Here is a 19,043-nt window from a genome sequence, read left to right on the forward strand (position 1 = left end):
TCCACACAGGGCTGTATCTCACAATCATGAGATCATGACTTGAGCAGAAATCAAGAGTCAGGCACTTAACCAACTGAGCTACCCAAGTACCCCAGATTTATCATCTTTAAATATTCTGCAGATGATTCAGGAAAGGTAGACATATTCCATTCGTTCATTCATTCACCAAATGTTTACTGAATACCTGCTATGTGCAAGGCACTAGCATAACAGCAGTAAATGAAGTAGTCTGTGCTACCATGGAGCTTACATTCTAACATGGGAGACAAAATGGGTCAGATAAGTGTTACAGAAAAGAATAAAGTCTCATAGGAGAGCAGGTACTGCCATTTTAAACTAGTGTGCTCAGATGAGGTCTCTTTTAGATCATAACCTTTAAACAGAAAGCTACAAGAGATAAGAATAAACATTAAGGTTACTGAAGGAAAACTTGAATGAAAGAGAATATCTATACTGATTTAATTTTAATTTGGTAGTATTTACCAAGACTTGTTTGAGTTAATAAAGTCTTAGAAAAGTAAATAAATGTCAAAGTGTGTCAACTTGCTCCAGAAGCTATTTATTTAAAATGGACACAATGATAATAGCTATCTCAAAGGGATGTTGTGAGGATGAATTAAATGAAATGATAAACCTAAGATGCCAGTGTCAAGCATCTGGTAATCACTGTATACATGATGGGGTTTATTATGATTATTATTATAATGCACGCTCAGTGAGTGGCAGTTCATGGTTTAAAATTTCTAAACTGTAACTCCCTTCAGATATATAGAATATAATCTGACAAGCTGTACTATTTATTCTGATAAAATCTTCCTTACCTGTTGGAAGGAATCTTCGAACAATGTCTGCCGGGATACATTGATCTTTACGTGACTGGGTAGTGCGTTAGACTAAAAACAAAAATAGTATCGTGATATCATGTAAGTTATAGTATTTGTATAGTACAAAGATAAGACTAAATGATTACAAACATAAGATTTATTTACCACTGTAGTACCTGGCACAAATAACGGAAGTGAGCAAGTTTCCACCTAAAGCTGCGTTCATAAGCAATCTGTGGACCACCTTTAGTTCTAAAGGAAAAACAAAACAAAACATGTTAATTCACAATAGAGTTGGATATATAATATTGTGGAGTATACCAGAGTCCTACAAATGACCACAGGAAAGCTATTTGCTGGGAAAGAAGATAAATTTAGTGGGCTAAGAGGCCTGAAAAATGAGGACACACACAAAAGTAAGACTATATATATATGGGTGGATCTTTTGTAACAAAGTTAAATGAAATATTAAAGTCTGTTACTATTAAAAAAAAACTTTGATAATAACTTAAATCTAAGGAGGATAGAGGCTCTAGACAGAAAAGACAGGGAAGGAAATTCTATCACATCTTAAGCCCAATTCAAACTAAACATTGGTGAGAAAGTATGCAAAGCAAAATCAATTTCTAAGAACGAGTGACATCTAGGTCACACAGCTCAACTGGTAAATGACGGAAGAGACAGAGTGGGTGGCATGTAAGGGACAGGTGTGAGTCACACTGAGAAGGCCTGGGTCTTCTGCCTACTGAGGGAGAGCCTAAGATACATACATAAAGAACTTTCAAGATCTTAGGGAACGTTTTGTAATGGATGCAAAATGTTCTCTTGTGTTGTCAGGTTCAAGTGAATTCATTCAACAAATATTTACATAAGACATACTACTACCTGGCACTCTTCTAGTTGATGAGAGTGTTATGTGTTAACAGGTATTGATAATGTGTTTTTGTGGAGGTTATATTCCAGTGAAGTGGAAAAACAAGAAACAGAATAAATAAGTAAATTATATACGAAGTGTGTTAGAAGGGGATAAATGTCTTACCACTCCTCCTCAAAAAGAAAAAACAAGAATGGCGCCTGGGTGGCTCAGTCGGTTAAGTGTCTGACTTCGGCTCAGGTCATGATCTCACAGTCTGTGAGTTCAAGCCCCACGTCGGGCTCTGTGCTGACAGCTCAGAGCCTGGATCCTGCCTCAGGCTCCGTGTCTCCCCCTCTCTCTGCCCCTCCCCCACTCATGCTTTGTCTCTCTCTCAAAAATAAACATTAAAAAAATTTTTTTTAAAGAGAGAGAGGAAAAGGCAATGTAAAAGGATACAGAGTGTATAGGGAGATGTTTTAATCCTGAAAAGGGTGAACAGAGTTGGGCTCACAAATCAATATTTGAACAAAAACATGGAGGGCATAACCCATGTACATATTTGAGGAAAGAGCAGAATAATAGCTAAGACCCAGAAGTAAAAGTCCAGGTGCTTGAGGCAGAGCTACGTGGCCAGTGAAGCTGAAGCAGTGTGAATAAGGAGAGAAAACAGAGATGAAGTTGAAGAGGTAACGGGGATCACATTTTTTAAGGCCTTGGAGGCCATTGTGAGGAATCTGCTTTTCACTGAGCTGGAAATCACTGGAAAGTTTTGTGCAAAGGAATGACTTTTTACTACTTGCTGCTCTATGGAGAATAACATTATATGAGGTGTGGACAGAAAGCAGAGAGGCACTGTGCACTCCAGTTGACGAAAGTAGTGGCAGTGGACATGGTAAGACATAACGGGATTCTGGACACACTCTGAAGTTGAGATGGCTAAAAACGTATTGTGTCAAATGTATTATGTCAAATGCTCCTAAATCAAATGAGACAGGACTGCAACCAACCCCTGGATTAACAATTAACAATGTGGAGGTTGCTGGTGCCCTTAACAAGTTCAGGGTCAGTAAAACTCCTTGTAATCTGTTTGAAAGAGTAATTAGAAACAGCAATATAGAGACAACGCTTTCAGGTACTTTTCCTGTAAGGGGCAACAATAAAAATGAATTTTCACGGAATGAATTTGAAAGGTAAAAAGTTGTGTTTTTTTAAATTTTATTTTAAAAGGTTTATTTCTTTATTTAGAGAGACAGCGTGTATGCAGTAGAGGCACAGAGAGTGGGGAGGGGGGGCAGGTGGGCAGGGAGGAGAGAGAGAATTATAAGCAGGCTCTGTGCTATCAGTGCAGAGCCCAATGTAGGGGTTGATCCCACAAACCGTGAGATCATGACCTGAGCTGGAATCAAGAGTCTGTTGCTTAACCAACTGAGCACCACCCAGGGACCCCTGTTTATTTGTTTTCAATCTAGGAGAAATCACAGGTGATGAGAATAATTCAGTAGAGGAAGAAAAACTGATGATGGAAGATAGAAAGATGACAATTGCTACAACAATTAAATGGGAAGGGGGAAAGATCTAGTGTGCCAGTAAAGGCACTGGCCTTTGATAGGAACAATGATAGTTCACCTATAGGATTAAGAGGGAAGACAGATGCTGGTAGGTGGGTAGATATGATAGTAGGAAATTTGAAAAAAACCTTTCATAAAACTATTTTCTTAGTGATGCAAAGATACCACACTTAAGAGTAAGGATGAAGGTGAGCTCTACTTTAAGGTCTTTTTATTTGGAAGATTCAAATTTGTTGACATCTCATTCCTTCACACTGCAGTGGCACGATGTGACTGTTAAATCTGTGCACAGACTACCTCGGTCTGAAACCAGCTCCATTACTTGCCATCTGATTTTGCACAAGTTAGTTATGTCCCCTAAGCCTCAGTTTCTGCACTGAAAAAGGGAAAATAATAGTATCCACTTCAAGGGGCTGTTGGGAAATAAAATGAGCTAGTTTATACAAAGTGCTTAGAACAATCCCCCACATACAGTAATCACTAGATAAATATTTGCCATCATTAACACATTATGTACTACAAATTCATTCCGTAGTAACATAACGCAAAGATGTACGTATACTGAGCTATTACTTGTATAGGTTTTCTTGACCGACAGAGTACAATCTGTTGCTGAAGTTGAGGCTAAATTTTTATGTCATTAAACAACACTTAAGTACTTTAGGTTTTCACTTACACAGATGACTTCCCATTGCGAGGATCTTTGAATGTTGTTGTTCTTGTATTATGATCAACAAAGTACCTAACGCCTTCCCGAGTATACCTGATTTCCCACCCTTCTGGCAGGGGTTCTTCATTCTGTAAGCTAATACATAAAGTCATAATCACAGGGTGAACATTTTCTAGGCACTAAAAACATCTGAATCGAGGTTTACTTGATTATACCTACAGATGCATGTGATATTACTTAAGTAAGGCTGTAGTACACACATACCCTTGAGTTCTTGGATCTTCCCACTGGGTTGTTTTTGTATTATGATTCACAAAGTAAACCCTGTCAGTTGAATCCACTCTTTTTTCTAAAAAATAGAGTGAGCACAGCATTTAATAACTATTTATTACATATATCTTCAGATATTTTTACCAACAACATATCAGCTTACCCCAGCCTGGTGGCAAAGGCCCATATGGGTCATTTTCTGCAGCTAACATTGAAGCCTGATTGGAGAAAGGGTCCGAAGGGGGAAAAAAAAAAAAAAAAAAAAAAAAAAAAAAAAGAACAGTACTTTAATATAAAAGCAGAGATAAACCGAATACTTGATAGAACCACATTTTATAATAATTTTCTAAAAAATGATAAAGGAATGTGAATACAGTCATTTCAAGACACAAAGTACATTTAAACATGTCATGAGTTACGAGGAGTCAATCAGTTGATAAAATTACTAGTTTTTTAAAGATGACTTAGAAATAACTAATACTGACATCAATATTTTAATTTCTTAGCCCTTCCATAATAATCTACAGGAGTGAAATGAGAGAAGAGCATATAGAAAATTGTGTTTAAATGAAAACTACTTGTTTAGAAATACAATACTAACCAGTTCTTTTTAAAACAAATGCCTAATTCTGTGCTGACAGCTCAGAGCCTGGAGCCTGCTTCGGATTCTGTGTCTCCCTCTCTCTCTGTCCCTCCCCCACTCGTGCTCTGCCTCTCTCTCTCAAAAATAAACAAACATTAAAAAAATTTTTTTCAACAAATGCCTATTAATAAAACCAATATTAAAATCCAGTATCATCTTTATACAAATACTTTTAATATTAGCATCTTTTGTGTATTCATATACAAAACACATTCATGCTTACATACTGTAAGAATGACAAATACAAAAACTATCACCTGAAAAATTATTTCTTAATGATAAAGTATATGATAAAATGATACATATTTTATAACCTTATAACAGATACTGTTAATTTTACCCAGTATCAATTTCCCACTCCTCCCTCCTTGACACCCAAACCACTGTTTTCTTCGAGGCAGAAATGTATCCATCTAGTATTCCATTCCCAGCTGGGTTGGTAGAATGACCAATTCTGGCCAGCGAGCTACTGTCAGAAGTCCCTGGTAAGGGCATCCCTTTCCAAGCAAAAAGGCAGGGCTTACTAGATAAAAGTCATCTGCCCTTCTCATTCCCCTTTCCCTTTCTTCTTGCCTACAACAGAGAATGAAGTCCAAAGGGCAACAGCTCTTTATGATAAAGGTGAAGCATGAAGCATGATAAGGATGTACCAAGAACCTGGGTACCAGGTGGCATTACTGAGCCAATGTAGTGTTAGCTCTGGACTTTCACCCCAGACTTGTATATACTTAGATAATTACATCTCAATCTGTTTAAAGGTGTTCTATGCAGGAGAACACATTTCTAATACATCCCTCTGACCTAATTTTGCCCTGTTTCCCTAAGGTTTTCATGTATACAGACAGCAAAAGCACACAGTACATAATGTACAAAAGCACAAAGTACATAATTTCTTGTTTACTACATACAGCTGAACAGTGAAACCTTAGCACAGATTTCTGTACAAGTTACCGAAGGACCAGAAACTGGTGGCAGCAGGAGACGCTATGAAGGCTGGGCTGGCCCTGTCCCTCTCTGCTGGCCACAGAAAACCAGGTGAGTGGGTCAGACTGCAAATGAGAACTTATTACTTAACCTCTGAAGAAAATGGGAGTTGAAAGAGCCAGCCTGAGGCAGGATTCTGAAAAAAAGTTATTTAGGTTTTCTTTTTGTGTCTTCCCTAATTCCTATTTGCTAGCCTCCACATTTTGGGTTTTCAAGTTGCCTCAAAACACTATCCATAGAGGCCCAGTACTTAAAATTTGTATTTTCCACTTCCTGTGATCAAATCTATTTAACAGAGATTACCCGCTACCCCAAGTCTTTTTGTAGATGTTTGTTTACAGCAATAAATGAACCATCAATTGGTCAAATTTTCAGACAGCATTAGATTTTTTGGACAAAACCATCTCCAACCCCAGGAATATCTTCGGTAGGCCAAAACACATGAAAGTGTTGTTTCTGAGATTCTGAGATGGGAATGAGAACAGCTGGAAAATGGCAAGACTGGCCTTAAGTAAAATCAGGAGGTAACTGGTTTGGTTTAAAGCAAGCAAAATGATTCTAATTAAAGGTGGAGGATTGGGGAGTTAGTAAAGACAAATTATTTCATTAAGAAATTCATTTATGAAAACTACCATTTAGTAAAGACAAAAACAGTATGTACTTAATGTTAGTAAACGAGAATTTAAAAAAAAAAAAAGCTTAAATTGTGTATGTGTACCAGAAATACTTATTTCTTATTAAAGAGTAAATAAAAAATGTCTTGCAATGCAGTCTGTAACATTTAAAAACCACCAAAGTTGAAAAGAGCAAATGCCTGAAGGAAAAAGTTGTGTTGATATCGTACAATGTGCTAATTACCGAATAGAGGTATCGTTGGTTGAACTGTTGCATAGCTCCCTGCAATTGGTTCCGCTGAGACTGCCACTGTTCAAAATTTCGAACAGACTCCATGGTAGGCCGCTGCCAGGTTGTTGTTCTGGTGTTGTGATCCACATAATAAACTCTTCCACGATCATCAACTCTTCTTTCCCAACTACCACAGGATAAGCATTAATAAAAAGTAAGCAAGAATGTCTTAATATAAGAAACTGGAAAGTAATTAGTTAACACCTAACTCACATGATTTAAAAATCAAGTCTGAGACATGAGCAAACAACTTCAAAAAAATGTGAACATTGATATTCTTCAGAGAAATTACAAACATGTAACTTGCTTTTTAGGTAAATTATCTTCCCATTCTACCACTACATGATTTCTAAAAAGGGGGCCAAAGACTGAACAGTCTCTGTATCAATCTGACCACCCTCTTTTTCTTGATAAGTTACTGAGCGCTTACTATATACCTAGTAATCTGTCCCTGTAGCCACTGCCTACATTCAGGGTTGTAACTCAGTTCTTACAGGTCTTCAACATCCTGCTGTTACACAGCTGCTGAACACAAATGCAGATCGAATCATGTCATTCCACCTGTCATGGCTCTCCGGCACAGCATAAAAATGAACCCATTCACCATTTCAGCCTCATCTCCCCTAAGATCTTTTAAGAGGTCCACATAATAGCCAAATCAACTACTTGCTGGTCTCAAATGTATATGTTTCATTTTGTCATCCCTTTTTTTTCTGAATATTCCCTGAAAACAAAATGCCCTTCCCTATTTCTCCACCAACCAGAGTTCTCCCCATCCTCCAGGGTTCAGTTAACCCTAAAGCCAATTCATGCCATTAACTTAGTTATCTAGCTATGTTCGAGGGACGAGGCAAGCCTAGGGTCCTCCTATTATGCCCCCATCCCCTCTCTCACAAACACTTCTATAAGCCATTAACTTATACAATGATTTAGGAATCCTATCAGCAACCATCACATAAAAATAACGTATTTTTGTGAATATTCTGGACTTTGAATGTGTTTTATATTAGTGGACTTTAAGTTGCATCTGGAAGGACATATTCTAAGAAGCAAAGACAATAAGGAGATACTGCCAGTCCAGGCAGAGAGTTCAAGGAGAATATAAACAGTATAACTCAACCAGCTATCAGCACAATATGTATGAAGAGCTATTAAAGATAAGAGCACAAATGAAAAGGAAGACCAATTTTGTGAATACAGCCTAACGGCATGAATTTATATAGTGTGTAATAGAAATTATTTTTATTCATTTAAGACTGTCTATAATTTTAGCCATAATGTAATATAATTTTACTTGTAGCAATCTTTTAGATCATAACTTTGAACTACTCTAACGTCTCTTATGTCATTAGATCTCATGAAATAATACAGCTTAGATCACTACCTTTGGAGAACACACATAAATTTTCCTAAATATGCTTTTCATTCCTTAAAATATAATGAATGACAAGCACTAAAACTGAACCAAAATTCTACAGCTACTCTATAGTAACACATGCCAGTGTTTGATAACCTCTTGAGGAAGCCCCTTCAGACTAATAGTAAAAGAGATACAATGTAACAAATCTCATTTACTGAACAGTCATTATTCACAAATAAATGAAGGAAAATATAACATGCACAAGGAAAGAATCATTTTATGTTGTAACAAATTTAAGAAATCAAATGTACGATAAAACACAACTGGAGATGAATAAAGATGCCACATTACCCTGGAGGTAAAGGTTGCGGCCTCTCCCATGTGGTTGTTCGAGTGTTATGATCCACGTAATAGGTTCTACCATGAGGATCTTTTCTCTGTTCCCACCTTTAATAAAAATGCAAAAATGAAACTAAAAGATACCAAAATAAGACAACCTGAAAAATAATTCCTTCTTGTATTCAGGAAAATTGCAAATAAGTTTTACTTTAAAAGGTCATATAATATATACACACGCATATAAAATTTCTTTTCCCAATTATTAGTGTCTTTTCAGTTCTTAATTATTACCTTTTTATTAATAGTACTGGCAACTCAGTAGATACATAGTCAGTACAGGAGGATAAATACCTTATGTTTTTAAAAGTTACTAATTTATATAATTTATCACCAGAAAATTATCAGAAATTCATCAGAAAAGACAAATTTAATTAAAGGTAGAGGAACTTTCAGCCTATTACCACACTCAAGGCACAAAATGTTAATGAGGTAATATCCACTTCTGCCTGCAATTTAAAAAATACACATCTATAAGATTTTATAGATATTGCATTAAAGAAGTATGTGGTGACACTGCTCCATGAAAATTCTTCTATATGCATAGTGTCTTCTTTTTGTGTACAGCTATTTCCCTCTTGTTTTCAGTAAAACTCTGTTTATGAACATTCCAATTTCATCTTTTCCTGTTTTATCTCAAAGACTCTCAATCTCTTATTTTCCCTACTCTCATTTTCTTCTCTGTGATTCCTGTTTCTTCTCTGTTCTTTCTGTAATATGGTATAGAAGAAAAATGTTAAATATAAAACATAATATTTCTGAGTTTAACATTCTTGTTTTCAGTTGAAAGTAGACTAAATGGAAGAACTTTGTTTTCTCTTAAACTCAGGGGCCCAATTTGATTCTTTTTAGATTACAAAGGTCATTATTACTTTCTTACACAATGACCATACATATTAAGCTATTCCCTAAGCAAGGTATACACATACACACACATTTACTTTAAAAAGGCATGCAAAAAAATTTAATAGTTTGCTTAATTAAGCTCATCGACAAACAAGTCACAAAATGTTTCAACAGAATTATGAATAATAAAAATGCCCAACTTCACAACTGACTCAGAATCATGTAAGTTGTTAAATCGATCTATTAAAAAATCCCTGTTGCTCTCTTCCCTTTTGTGGCCACTGCTGAAGCACCAGTGGCCAAAATGAAGTTCAATCCCTTTGTGACTTCTAACCAGAGCAAGAACCATGAAAGATATTTCAATGCACCTCCCCACATTCAGAGAAGATTTTATCCTCCTCTCTTTCCAAAGAGCTGAGACAGAAGTACAACATTCGATCCATGCCCATCCGAAAGGATGATAAAGTAAGGTTGTGCGAGGACACTATAAAGGTCAGCAAATTGGAAAAGTAGTCCAGGTTTACAGAAGAAATACATCATTTACATTTAACGAGTTCAGCAAGAGAAGGCAAAAGGCACAACTGTCCTTGTGGGCACTCACCCAAGCGAGCTGGTTATCACTAGATTAAAACTGGACAAAGACTACAAAAAGATCCTTGAACGTAAAGCCAAATCTTGCCATGTTAGGAAAGGAATAGGGCAAATTGAGAAATAGGGCAATTGAGAAGATGCAAGAATAAAGTAACCTGATATACAACTTAAAATAAAAAACTGTTAAAATGAAAAAAAATCTCTGCTGTATAAAATCTTACTTTGGAATATTCATGCTACCCTATACTACAAAAATTCAAATATTTCTTACAAAAAAACATTTCACTAAAAAAAAAAACCTCTGAAACTTCAGATTTTATGTATTTTCACTTAATAATAAAAGTTCATTGGAAGGCAGGATTCCAATATGGAATTTCATTTTAAAGACATTTCGGGAATATCTGTAACACTATCAATGGGCTATTGATTTGTATGAAAGCTCAACAGCCAAAAACAAATGTCTTAAAAATATACGAAATTTCGGGGCGCCTGGGTGGCTCAGTCGGTTAAGCGTCCGACTTCGGCTCAGGTCATGATCTCACGGTCCGTGAGTTCGAGCCCCGCATCAGGCTCTGTGCTGACAGTTCAGAGCCTGGAGCCTATTTCCGATTCTGTGTCTCCCTCTCTCTCTGACCCTCCCCTGTTCATGCTCTGTCTCTGTCTCAAAAATAAATAAACGTTAAAAAAAAAAAAAATATATATACACACACACACACACACACACACACACACACACGAAATTTCAAGAACCTCCTGATAATGGTAGTTTTGTTATTTTTAGATATTAATTCCTATAATCAGTTCTTGAATTTTTATTGCAATTCTATAGTAAAACTTACAGATTTCCATCTTTTACAAATATTTTTATCAAAATTATACATACTTTCACATAATTTTATGCATTCGTAGTTGTATAATGATATACATACACCTTCACACATACAGTCTACAGGGCTCACTACAAAAAACAGTGCCAAAGTCCCCTTAACTTCATTTTCCCTTCCACAAAAGCAACATTTTCAACTGTTTTAGCCAATTCTTTTAGTATTTACCTTTTTATATTAATAAGCTTATTTTACTATTTTAGATTTCATCTCAAACATTGTATATTGATTTCTCACTATGAGAGTTTCAGCTGAAGTCTCTCTCCTGCATCCATCTACATATACACTGTAACACTTACCCTCCTTCGACCATTCCACATACACACATATTCTGTGTCCTTCCCTTATATGATGTAAAACTCTCCTGACAGCTGAGTCATGGAACATAATATTTCTTTTCTCTCCTTTCTTCCCATTTTCTTAGTTTCTATGTATTTATTAATTTCACTCCCAAAACTTCTCCACCTGTATATATGTCCTCTCAAAATATTCAGACCCATCAGGTATTTACCAATCACAGCTCTGCCTCACAATGAGCTGCTGATCCTGTCTGGCCAACTGAGAAGCCTACGGCACATCTGCCATCTTGGGCCCCCTTTTACCATCATGCTGGTGATTCCTTTCACTCCCTTTCTATCAGACACCTGAGATCTGAAGCCCATGCCTTTCACATTCAGTAGCTAATTTTATTTATTTATTTATTTTTTGAAGTTCATTTATTTATTTTAAGAGGGACAGAAACAGCACGAGTGAGAGAAGGGCAGAGAGAGATGGAGACGGGGAATCTCAAGCAGGCTCTGTACCACCAGGGAAGAGCCCAACGTGGGGCTCGAACTCAGGAAACCGCGAGATCAAGACCTGAGTTGAAACCAAGAGTTAGTTGGAGGCTTAATCGACTAAGCCACCCAGGCACCCCTCAGTAGCTAATTTTAGAGAAACACGAGTCCTGGTAGCTTCTTAACAAAGGATACACAGGAAATGAACTTTGGAAACCGAGGATATCTGAAAATGTATTTATTCTATGCACACACTCAACAGTTTGGCTGATTACAGAAATCAGGTTGCATTTAGTTTCCCTCAGCATTTTAAGATGGCTTAACAGCTTTCTGCATTGATTCTAAGAACTCTAATGCCATTCTGATGAGTATGAGATGTGCTTTCAGTCCCTTTTTAAAATCTCTACAGAGAAAAAACTAAGGTTTGCTGGAGGGGAGATGGGTGGGGTGATAGGTTAAATGAGTGATGGGTACTAAGAAGGGCACTTACTGTGATGAGCACTGGGTGTTACATGTAAGTGATAAATCACTAAACCCTACACTTGAAACTAGTATTCTCTATCTCTCCCTCTCTCTCTTCCCACTCCTGCGCTCTAGCTCCCTCTCTCAAAATAAATAAATAGACTTAAAAAAAAAAATCTTTCTAAAAAAGGGTGGCTGCCTGGGTGGCTTGGTCAGTTAAGCATCTGACTCTTGGTTTCAGCTCAGGTCATGATTTCACAGTTCATGGGTTCGAGTCCCACACTGACAGTGAGGAGACTGCTTGGGATTCTCTATCCCTCCGTCTCTCATTACCCTTCCTGTGCTCTCACTCTCTCTTAAAATAAATAAATAGACTTAAAAAAAAAATCTTTCTGAAACTAATATTATATGTTAACTAACTGGAATTAAAATGAAAGCTTGAAAAAATAAATAAAAACCAACTGAAAAACACCATGTAGAATGTGATACCAGTTTCTTAAAGTAATTCTATAAATGTATGCAAAACAGTAATTTACACAGTTACTCTCTAACCTCTTCACCTACTTCTATCTTTCCTCATAGAATCTGTCACTATATGACATTACTGAGTAGGTTATGTATGCAAGGCCCCAGCTGCTCAGCCTGCTGTTATACACCCTTCACAGCAGCAGAGTCTTAGGCTCTCTTGGCCCTCTGAATATCCCAGGCCTGGAATAAAGTCTGATACAGAGAAGCTCTCAAATATTTACTGCCGGAATAAAATATAGACACCACTCTCTGAGTGTTTCTGTATGACTTAAGTATTTTATTTGCTCATGTCTTAGCTTTGTGATCAGAAACAAATTTTAAGATTGAGGAAAAAATAAACATAACCAAGTATTCCATCTATATAATGGGCTACAAAGTCCTTTTCTAGGTTTATCTCAGATAAACTGCAAATATTCCCAACTTAACACTCAACAAATACTCAGTAAGCACTCACGTTCCAAGCATAATGCTAGCCACTGGTTCTTAATTTTTCCAAAACGGGTTCACTTCCAGATTTCAGTGTTTTTGCTCTTAACAGAATTTACCTTTCTTAAATTTTTTCTGTAAAGTGCCAGAGAGTAAATATTTTAGGCTTTGTGGGTGAAAAGGCAAAGTCAGTAATATTTGTAAGTACTTACATAATAAGAGCAAAAATCCTGTCGTGGCCCCACCTCATTTTCCTAGCAGCCAGTCCAAGGGGAGGCAACTTGCTGAGCTGTCATTCCAAAGTGAGATTCTACCTCTTGGGGCATGGCAGTTGTCACAAGTGAGTCCCCAATGTGTAGGTGGTGACTAAGGCATTGGGCAGCAAGGACAGAAGAAGGTACTGGTGGGGAGAAAGGATGGTGCAGAGCAAAGGGTGATATTCTGGATTGGTCTGGGTGACTCACAGTGACAGCCTGCTAGAGCTGCGCCTGTGGGTCATATACAAGTGGTGGGCTGGAATTGGCAAGAGATCAGAACATCCCAGTAGTGAAAATTCATGAATACTTCCCAGTAAGTGCAAATTACCTGGCTGAATAAGACTTCTCAATAGAATTCTTTAATTTCATAGATTTAGGTGCTAATTTATAAATGCCACACTTCACCCAACCATAATACTCTCCTTTCTAGTATTTAGATATAGTCTCACTAAGACATTGTATATAAAATTTCCAAACCTACCACTGAACAAGGAACTTGCTTTAAAACAATAAGTAAATGTGGAAGAATTTTGTGAAATATATTACAATAAGAATAAGAGAATTTAGTTACTTCTTGAATAACTGCTGATTTCAAACCTGGATAATGGGGTAGACAGTAAGACTTGCCTACTCATAAACCATGAAGAATGGTTACCTCTCTCCTCTACTGCTAACCTATGTCCACAAACTCCTACCCATCAGAAGCTCACTACTTTAAAGTCACTCTCCTTTTATGAAAGAAAAACTGATCCTCAGCTCTGTATCTTTTCCTGAAATTTCCCCCAAACATTCCTCTTTCTCTGTGTCCACTAGCTCTTACTCCTTAAAAGTTTACTACACACTTCTACCCCTCCCATTCACTCCATCACACAGCACTCTGAATGCAGCTCTATTTCTCAGAAACTGCTTGTCAAAGGTCAACAATAAATAATCTCTTTGTAGTTACATTCAATTGGTGACTTTCAGTTCTTATCTTACTTGAATTTTTCAGTAGTTTTTGACCTTGTTAATCACTTCCTCAGAAGCATTTACAAGCCAGGGCTTTTGCCCAATTGTTCACTCATTCAAAATCATTTAATCAAGCACTAACTCACTTATTTAACAAGTATTTATCAAGTACCTGCTACATAGCAGGGATGGTTTTGGCTACATAGAATACCGAAACGGACAAACTTAAGCCCTTTCTAGTCTAGTGGAAAGAAAATTGACAACAAACAAATATGTGTCATGTGGTGATTAACATAACACAAGTTATGCTGATTAGAAGAACCCTACTCCAAAGCGTTCACACTGATTTCATTTATATTAATTCTGTAACAGGAAAAACTAAAACCTATAGTGGAAAAAAAAATCAGAACGGTGATTGACTGAAAAAGGTACTTTAGAGAACTTTCTGGGATAATGGTAATATCTGAAATCTTAGTAAGGGTTTGGGTTAACCGATGTATGTGTTTGTTGAAACCCATCAAAATAGTATGGTTAAGACTTGGGCATGTCCTTCTATGTAAACTTTACCTAAAAAACTTTACACAAATATTGAACTCCAGTTAATGACATACAAGCTAAAGTACTGAGGGAACTAAATGTACTGATGTCTGCAACTTACTGAATTACATTTAAAAATTAGATGGATAGAGAGAGGCAGAGATAGGAGATAAAGCAAATAGGGTAAAATGTAAATTACAGAATGCAGTGGTAGACATTGGGATGTTCACTGAAAAATTATTTGAAGTTTTCTGCATGTTTATAAATTTTCCTAAGAAAAGGTTAGGAAAAAATAAGGCAAAGTAAAGGGATGGGTGCAGAGGGACCTGATTTAAACAGAGAAAATCAGGAAAGGCCCCTGTAATGAGGTAACATTTGAGCAGAGACCTGGATGAATCGTGCAGATATCAGAGGTATAACACTCCACACAAAAGTTTGGGCAAATGCAAAGGCCTTTGGGTGAGATCATGCTTGGCATAACACTCAAAATTCATTTCCAGGATGGAACACTGTTCCTTGAGAACACTCGTGATTCCAGGCACTCTGATTCCACTGGTAGTTATCTGAATTACTGAGCAAGTTACCAAAGAGAGGAAACACAGGAACTAAGATTTTTGAGGAAAGAGAAACGATGTAGTTTTGAAAACTGCTAACTCAGTTACACAAAGAATACTGCCTAAGCCAGAGGAATCAACCTTGGTTCCACTCTTCTTTTCTTCTACCTCCTTACAACTAATTACAAGGACACATCTTATCATCACCCTAAGAGACTAGCATCTCTTACTGCAGACTCTTTTAATTTCTCACCTGGATTAATAACTTCTAAACTTTTCTGATGACAGCTAACAGAGTAAGAAATATGTTTTACATGAACATCTGTGTGGACTAGATTGCTATTTCCCTACAGATTTTATACACACAAACACACACCAGAAAAATAAACTTTCTGGAAATGTTTACTCTTACTACACCTAATACTTTTTCAGTATTTTCTGTTCTTGTCTATATTGATTTACTTAAATTATGTGTTCAAATGCTGATCATAATCTCATGGGCTGCAACCTGCAATTTGAAAATCACATAGGTTACCACAAAGATCACATGATAGCTATAGACATGCTGAAGCATTTATTTGGCCCCCACAAAATTAAATATATATACTTATTATCACTTTAAATCATAATGCCTGCTTCTCGCATTTATTTTTTTTTTAATTTTTTAATGTTTGTTTATTTTTGACAGAGAGACAGTGCATGAGTGGGGGAGGGGCAGAGAGATAGGAAGACACAGAATCTGAAGCAGGCTCCAGGCTCTGAGCTGTCAGCACAGATCCTGACATGGGGCTTGAACTCACGGAGTGTGAGATCATGACCTGAGCCGAAGTCGGACGCTCAACCGACTGAGCCACCCAGGTACCCCCCTGCTTCTCTCATTTATAAAAAAGTCTGGCTGCTATCTTTACTTACTTGTCTCAACTCTTTTTTTTTTTTTTTTTTTAATTTAGAAATAGAGTGCATGTGAAAGGAGGAGAGAGACAGAGAGAATCCAAAGCACAATCCATGCTCAGCCAGATGCAAGGCTAATCCCATGACCCTGGGATCATGACCTGAGCTGAAACCAAGAATCAGATGCTCAAAAGAATGAGCCACCCAGGCACCCCAATTGTCTCCTTAACTCCTAATCTATCTATACCACTGCTAGAATTAAGAACCTAACTAAAATGCAAACCTAACTCTGCCACTCCCCTGCTCAAAATTCATTGTTTATCCACAGTTTTCAAGGAAAAACTCCCACACTCTTAGAAAAGTAAACAAAATTCTTCATAGGATTATTTACTCTTCAGTGCTACATAGGTCACTTCCTCAAATGCTGAACTCAAACTGTAACAAAATACTACTTCCAGAGCTTCACTTACATGTTTTTGTAAATGCTAGAGATCTGAACATGCAGTCAGCCTTCCATTATCGGTGCCTCCATTATTGCTGTGCTAACTCCTACTCCTCTTTCAGGAATCCACTTAAGGGTCATCTCTTCCTAAAAGTTTTCTTTGATCTCAAAAGTGTAAGCTACTCCCTTGCAAGCTCTCTCTGTATATATTCCCACCCACAGCCTGCTAAACTTACCTCTAGCCCGGCTTTAACTGTACTGTATAGTTGCTGTTTACTTATCTTTATCCTCCTATCAGACCATGAGGTTAATAGAACAGCTTCTTACATGTATATATCACAGTGGCAGACATATGAAATGAGGATAAATGACTAGGCTGCCAAAGATAGAAAACAAAGGGACAATGAGAAATTTCTGAGAGAGAAGGAAGATACTGTACAGTCTGAAATGCTGGCAGGAAACAAGATGGGATTGTAAGTAAGTAGCTGAAAATAAGCTCAGAGCAAGGTCTGGCCTGGACATACAGATTTAATAAAGTTGGGACAGTGTGAGATCCAAAAGAGGAAGAAGCACAGGCAGAAGACCGAAGTCTGAAACCACAATTAGGCAGTGACCAAAATCAGATGAGCCAGTAGAGAGCACTGAGAAAAACAGTTCAGAAAATAAGACAGGGCTGTGAACACAGTGACTGGTGACAAAATGAGGGCAATAAGACCTTCTAGAAGTGCAGTTTCAATATCTCTAAGAGAAGACATTCTAACTGCTGTAAGCTGTGTAGGAAAGTGCTGTGTCCATACTTCTAGTACAGTGTTGTCAAATTGTACTGCATATATGTTTACAAGTCTGAGCCACTATAAATAAGCTTTTTGAAGTCGGAGACAAAGAAAGACTCAGTAATATTAGTATCATCAGAACCAAGAAAAGAATCAAAAAAACATGTTAAGTAAAGCTGGAATAGGTGACCAAATGGAACACACACACGGAATACTCTTTAAAGGAAATCTTGGGAAGCTGAATAATTGCAATGGGAAATTTAAAAGAGACTAAGAATTATTAAGCAGCAATGAAAACCTGAGTTTGTAACAGAGCTAATCAGCAGGGTTAAGTGACTTTCCCCAGCACTCAATACGAAGAAAAAGGATGGCCTATGTTGGGGCCTGGGGAGCAGACCATAAAGGAAGCTGGAAAACTGAGGTAATTACATAGTGTTATGATCATTCTTATCTAAAAGTAAAAATAAACCAAGAATCAAATCAAGAGTGTCCTGCAAACTAACCCCAGGTTTTTTCTTTTCCCTTTATAATGCACATATTTCATAAGTGAGCATTCTTAGTTTTAAAAAGTACTTTGTGGCAAATACACAAATTGTATCAATCAGATTCCAGCTTTAATTTCAAATTACTAAACAACTGAAAAATTTTACATACACATTCAAGAGTCGTATTATCAAAAAGTTGCTATTCAAATTAAGTCAAACTTCTAAAAAATATATTTAACATACCCTGATGGCAAGGTTTCTGTGTTGGCATTTCCAGACTGTTGCCGTACAGGTTCCACACAGCCATCTGGCTGTCTTAATTTGGCTGCCTCAAAAGCAGAACTACTTCCAGAATTAGAGGTGGCAGGGTCTAAAGTACTTCTAGCTTCAGCTCCAAATGCTGCACTAGTAGAGAGAATACATTCATTGTTTTCTGAGGAAGTCATTATTTCTTGAACTGGAGGATCTTCAACAGTAGTATTAGTGCAATTTGAAGACAAGGCGGTTTCTTCAGATACTATTACAGTATCCATAGTGGAAGCGTTATCAGTTGGTGCAGATGAGGATGATTCTCCATTAACTGAAAAGAGAAAATCAATAAGACGAACTATCAGGAAATGACAAAGCAAACAACTCACCAGTTACACTGATTCAGTACCTAACTGACGGTGAGTAATGTATCAGATACTGATGAAAATAAATAAGGCAGATTATATTTTTTCTTGCTCATATTTAGGGATGAATATATAAATAATAAAAATTTAAGAATACAGTTGACCCTTGAACAACACAGGTTTGAACTTCACAGGTCCACTTATATGTAGATTTTTTCCAATAAAAACAGTACAAACCTGTAAATGTATTTTTTCCTTCTCTGGTTTTCTTAACATTTTCTCTAGCTTACTGTATGGTAAGAAGACAGTATATAACAGATCTACAAAATATATGTTAATTGACTATGTTACTAGTAAGGCTTCAGTCAACAATAGGCAATTAGTAGTTAAAACCTGGCGGCAGGGAGGGGGATGGAGTCCAAAGTTATACAAAATAATTCAATTGTGGGGGGGTGATGTTGGTGTTCCAATCCTTACTGTTCAAGGGTAAATTGTATATGCACACACTAATAACTTTAACTTAAGGAAAAGAAAAACCAGTATGAGGATAAC

General features: G+C 37.0%; 1 protein-coding gene and 1 pseudogene across 8 annotated transcripts in view; one reads left to right on the forward strand and one right to left on the reverse strand.

Annotated features, from left to right (window-relative positions):
• WWP1 (WW domain containing E3 ubiquitin protein ligase 1) overlaps window positions 1-19,043 on the reverse strand; it is a 147,716-nt gene that overhangs the window by 37,946 nt on the left and 90,727 nt on the right. For 7 of the 8 annotated variants that reach the window (XM_040487457.1, XM_040487455.1, XM_040487453.1 and 4 more), the window contains 8 exons: window positions 18,121-18,457; window positions 8,433-8,528; window positions 6,674-6,848; window positions 4,352-4,406; window positions 4,183-4,267; window positions 3,925-4,053; window positions 1,001-1,076; window positions 822-893 (listed from right to left, as the gene is read on the reverse strand). In XM_040487457.1, the coding sequence (XP_040343391.1) occupies window positions 822-893; window positions 1,001-1,076; window positions 3,925-4,053; window positions 4,183-4,267; window positions 4,352-4,406; window positions 6,674-6,848; window positions 8,433-8,528; window positions 18,121-18,457 (1,025 nt within the window). The remainder of the gene's footprint in view (window positions 1-821; window positions 894-1,000; window positions 1,077-3,924; window positions 4,054-4,182; window positions 4,268-4,351; window positions 4,407-6,673; window positions 6,849-8,432; window positions 8,529-18,120; window positions 18,458-19,043) is intronic. The other variant, XM_040487458.1, reaches the window with a different exon arrangement.
• Window positions 9,628-10,432, forward strand: LOC121038032 (60S ribosomal protein L26-like; annotated as a pseudogene).

The sequence above is a fragment of the Herpailurus yagouaroundi genome, unplaced genomic scaffold (assembly GCF_014898765.1).
Source record: "Herpailurus yagouaroundi ecotype Mexico unplaced genomic scaffold, PumYag 165, whole genome shotgun sequence".
NCBI classification, from domain to species: Eukaryota; Metazoa; Chordata; class Mammalia; order Carnivora; family Felidae; genus Herpailurus; species Herpailurus yagouaroundi.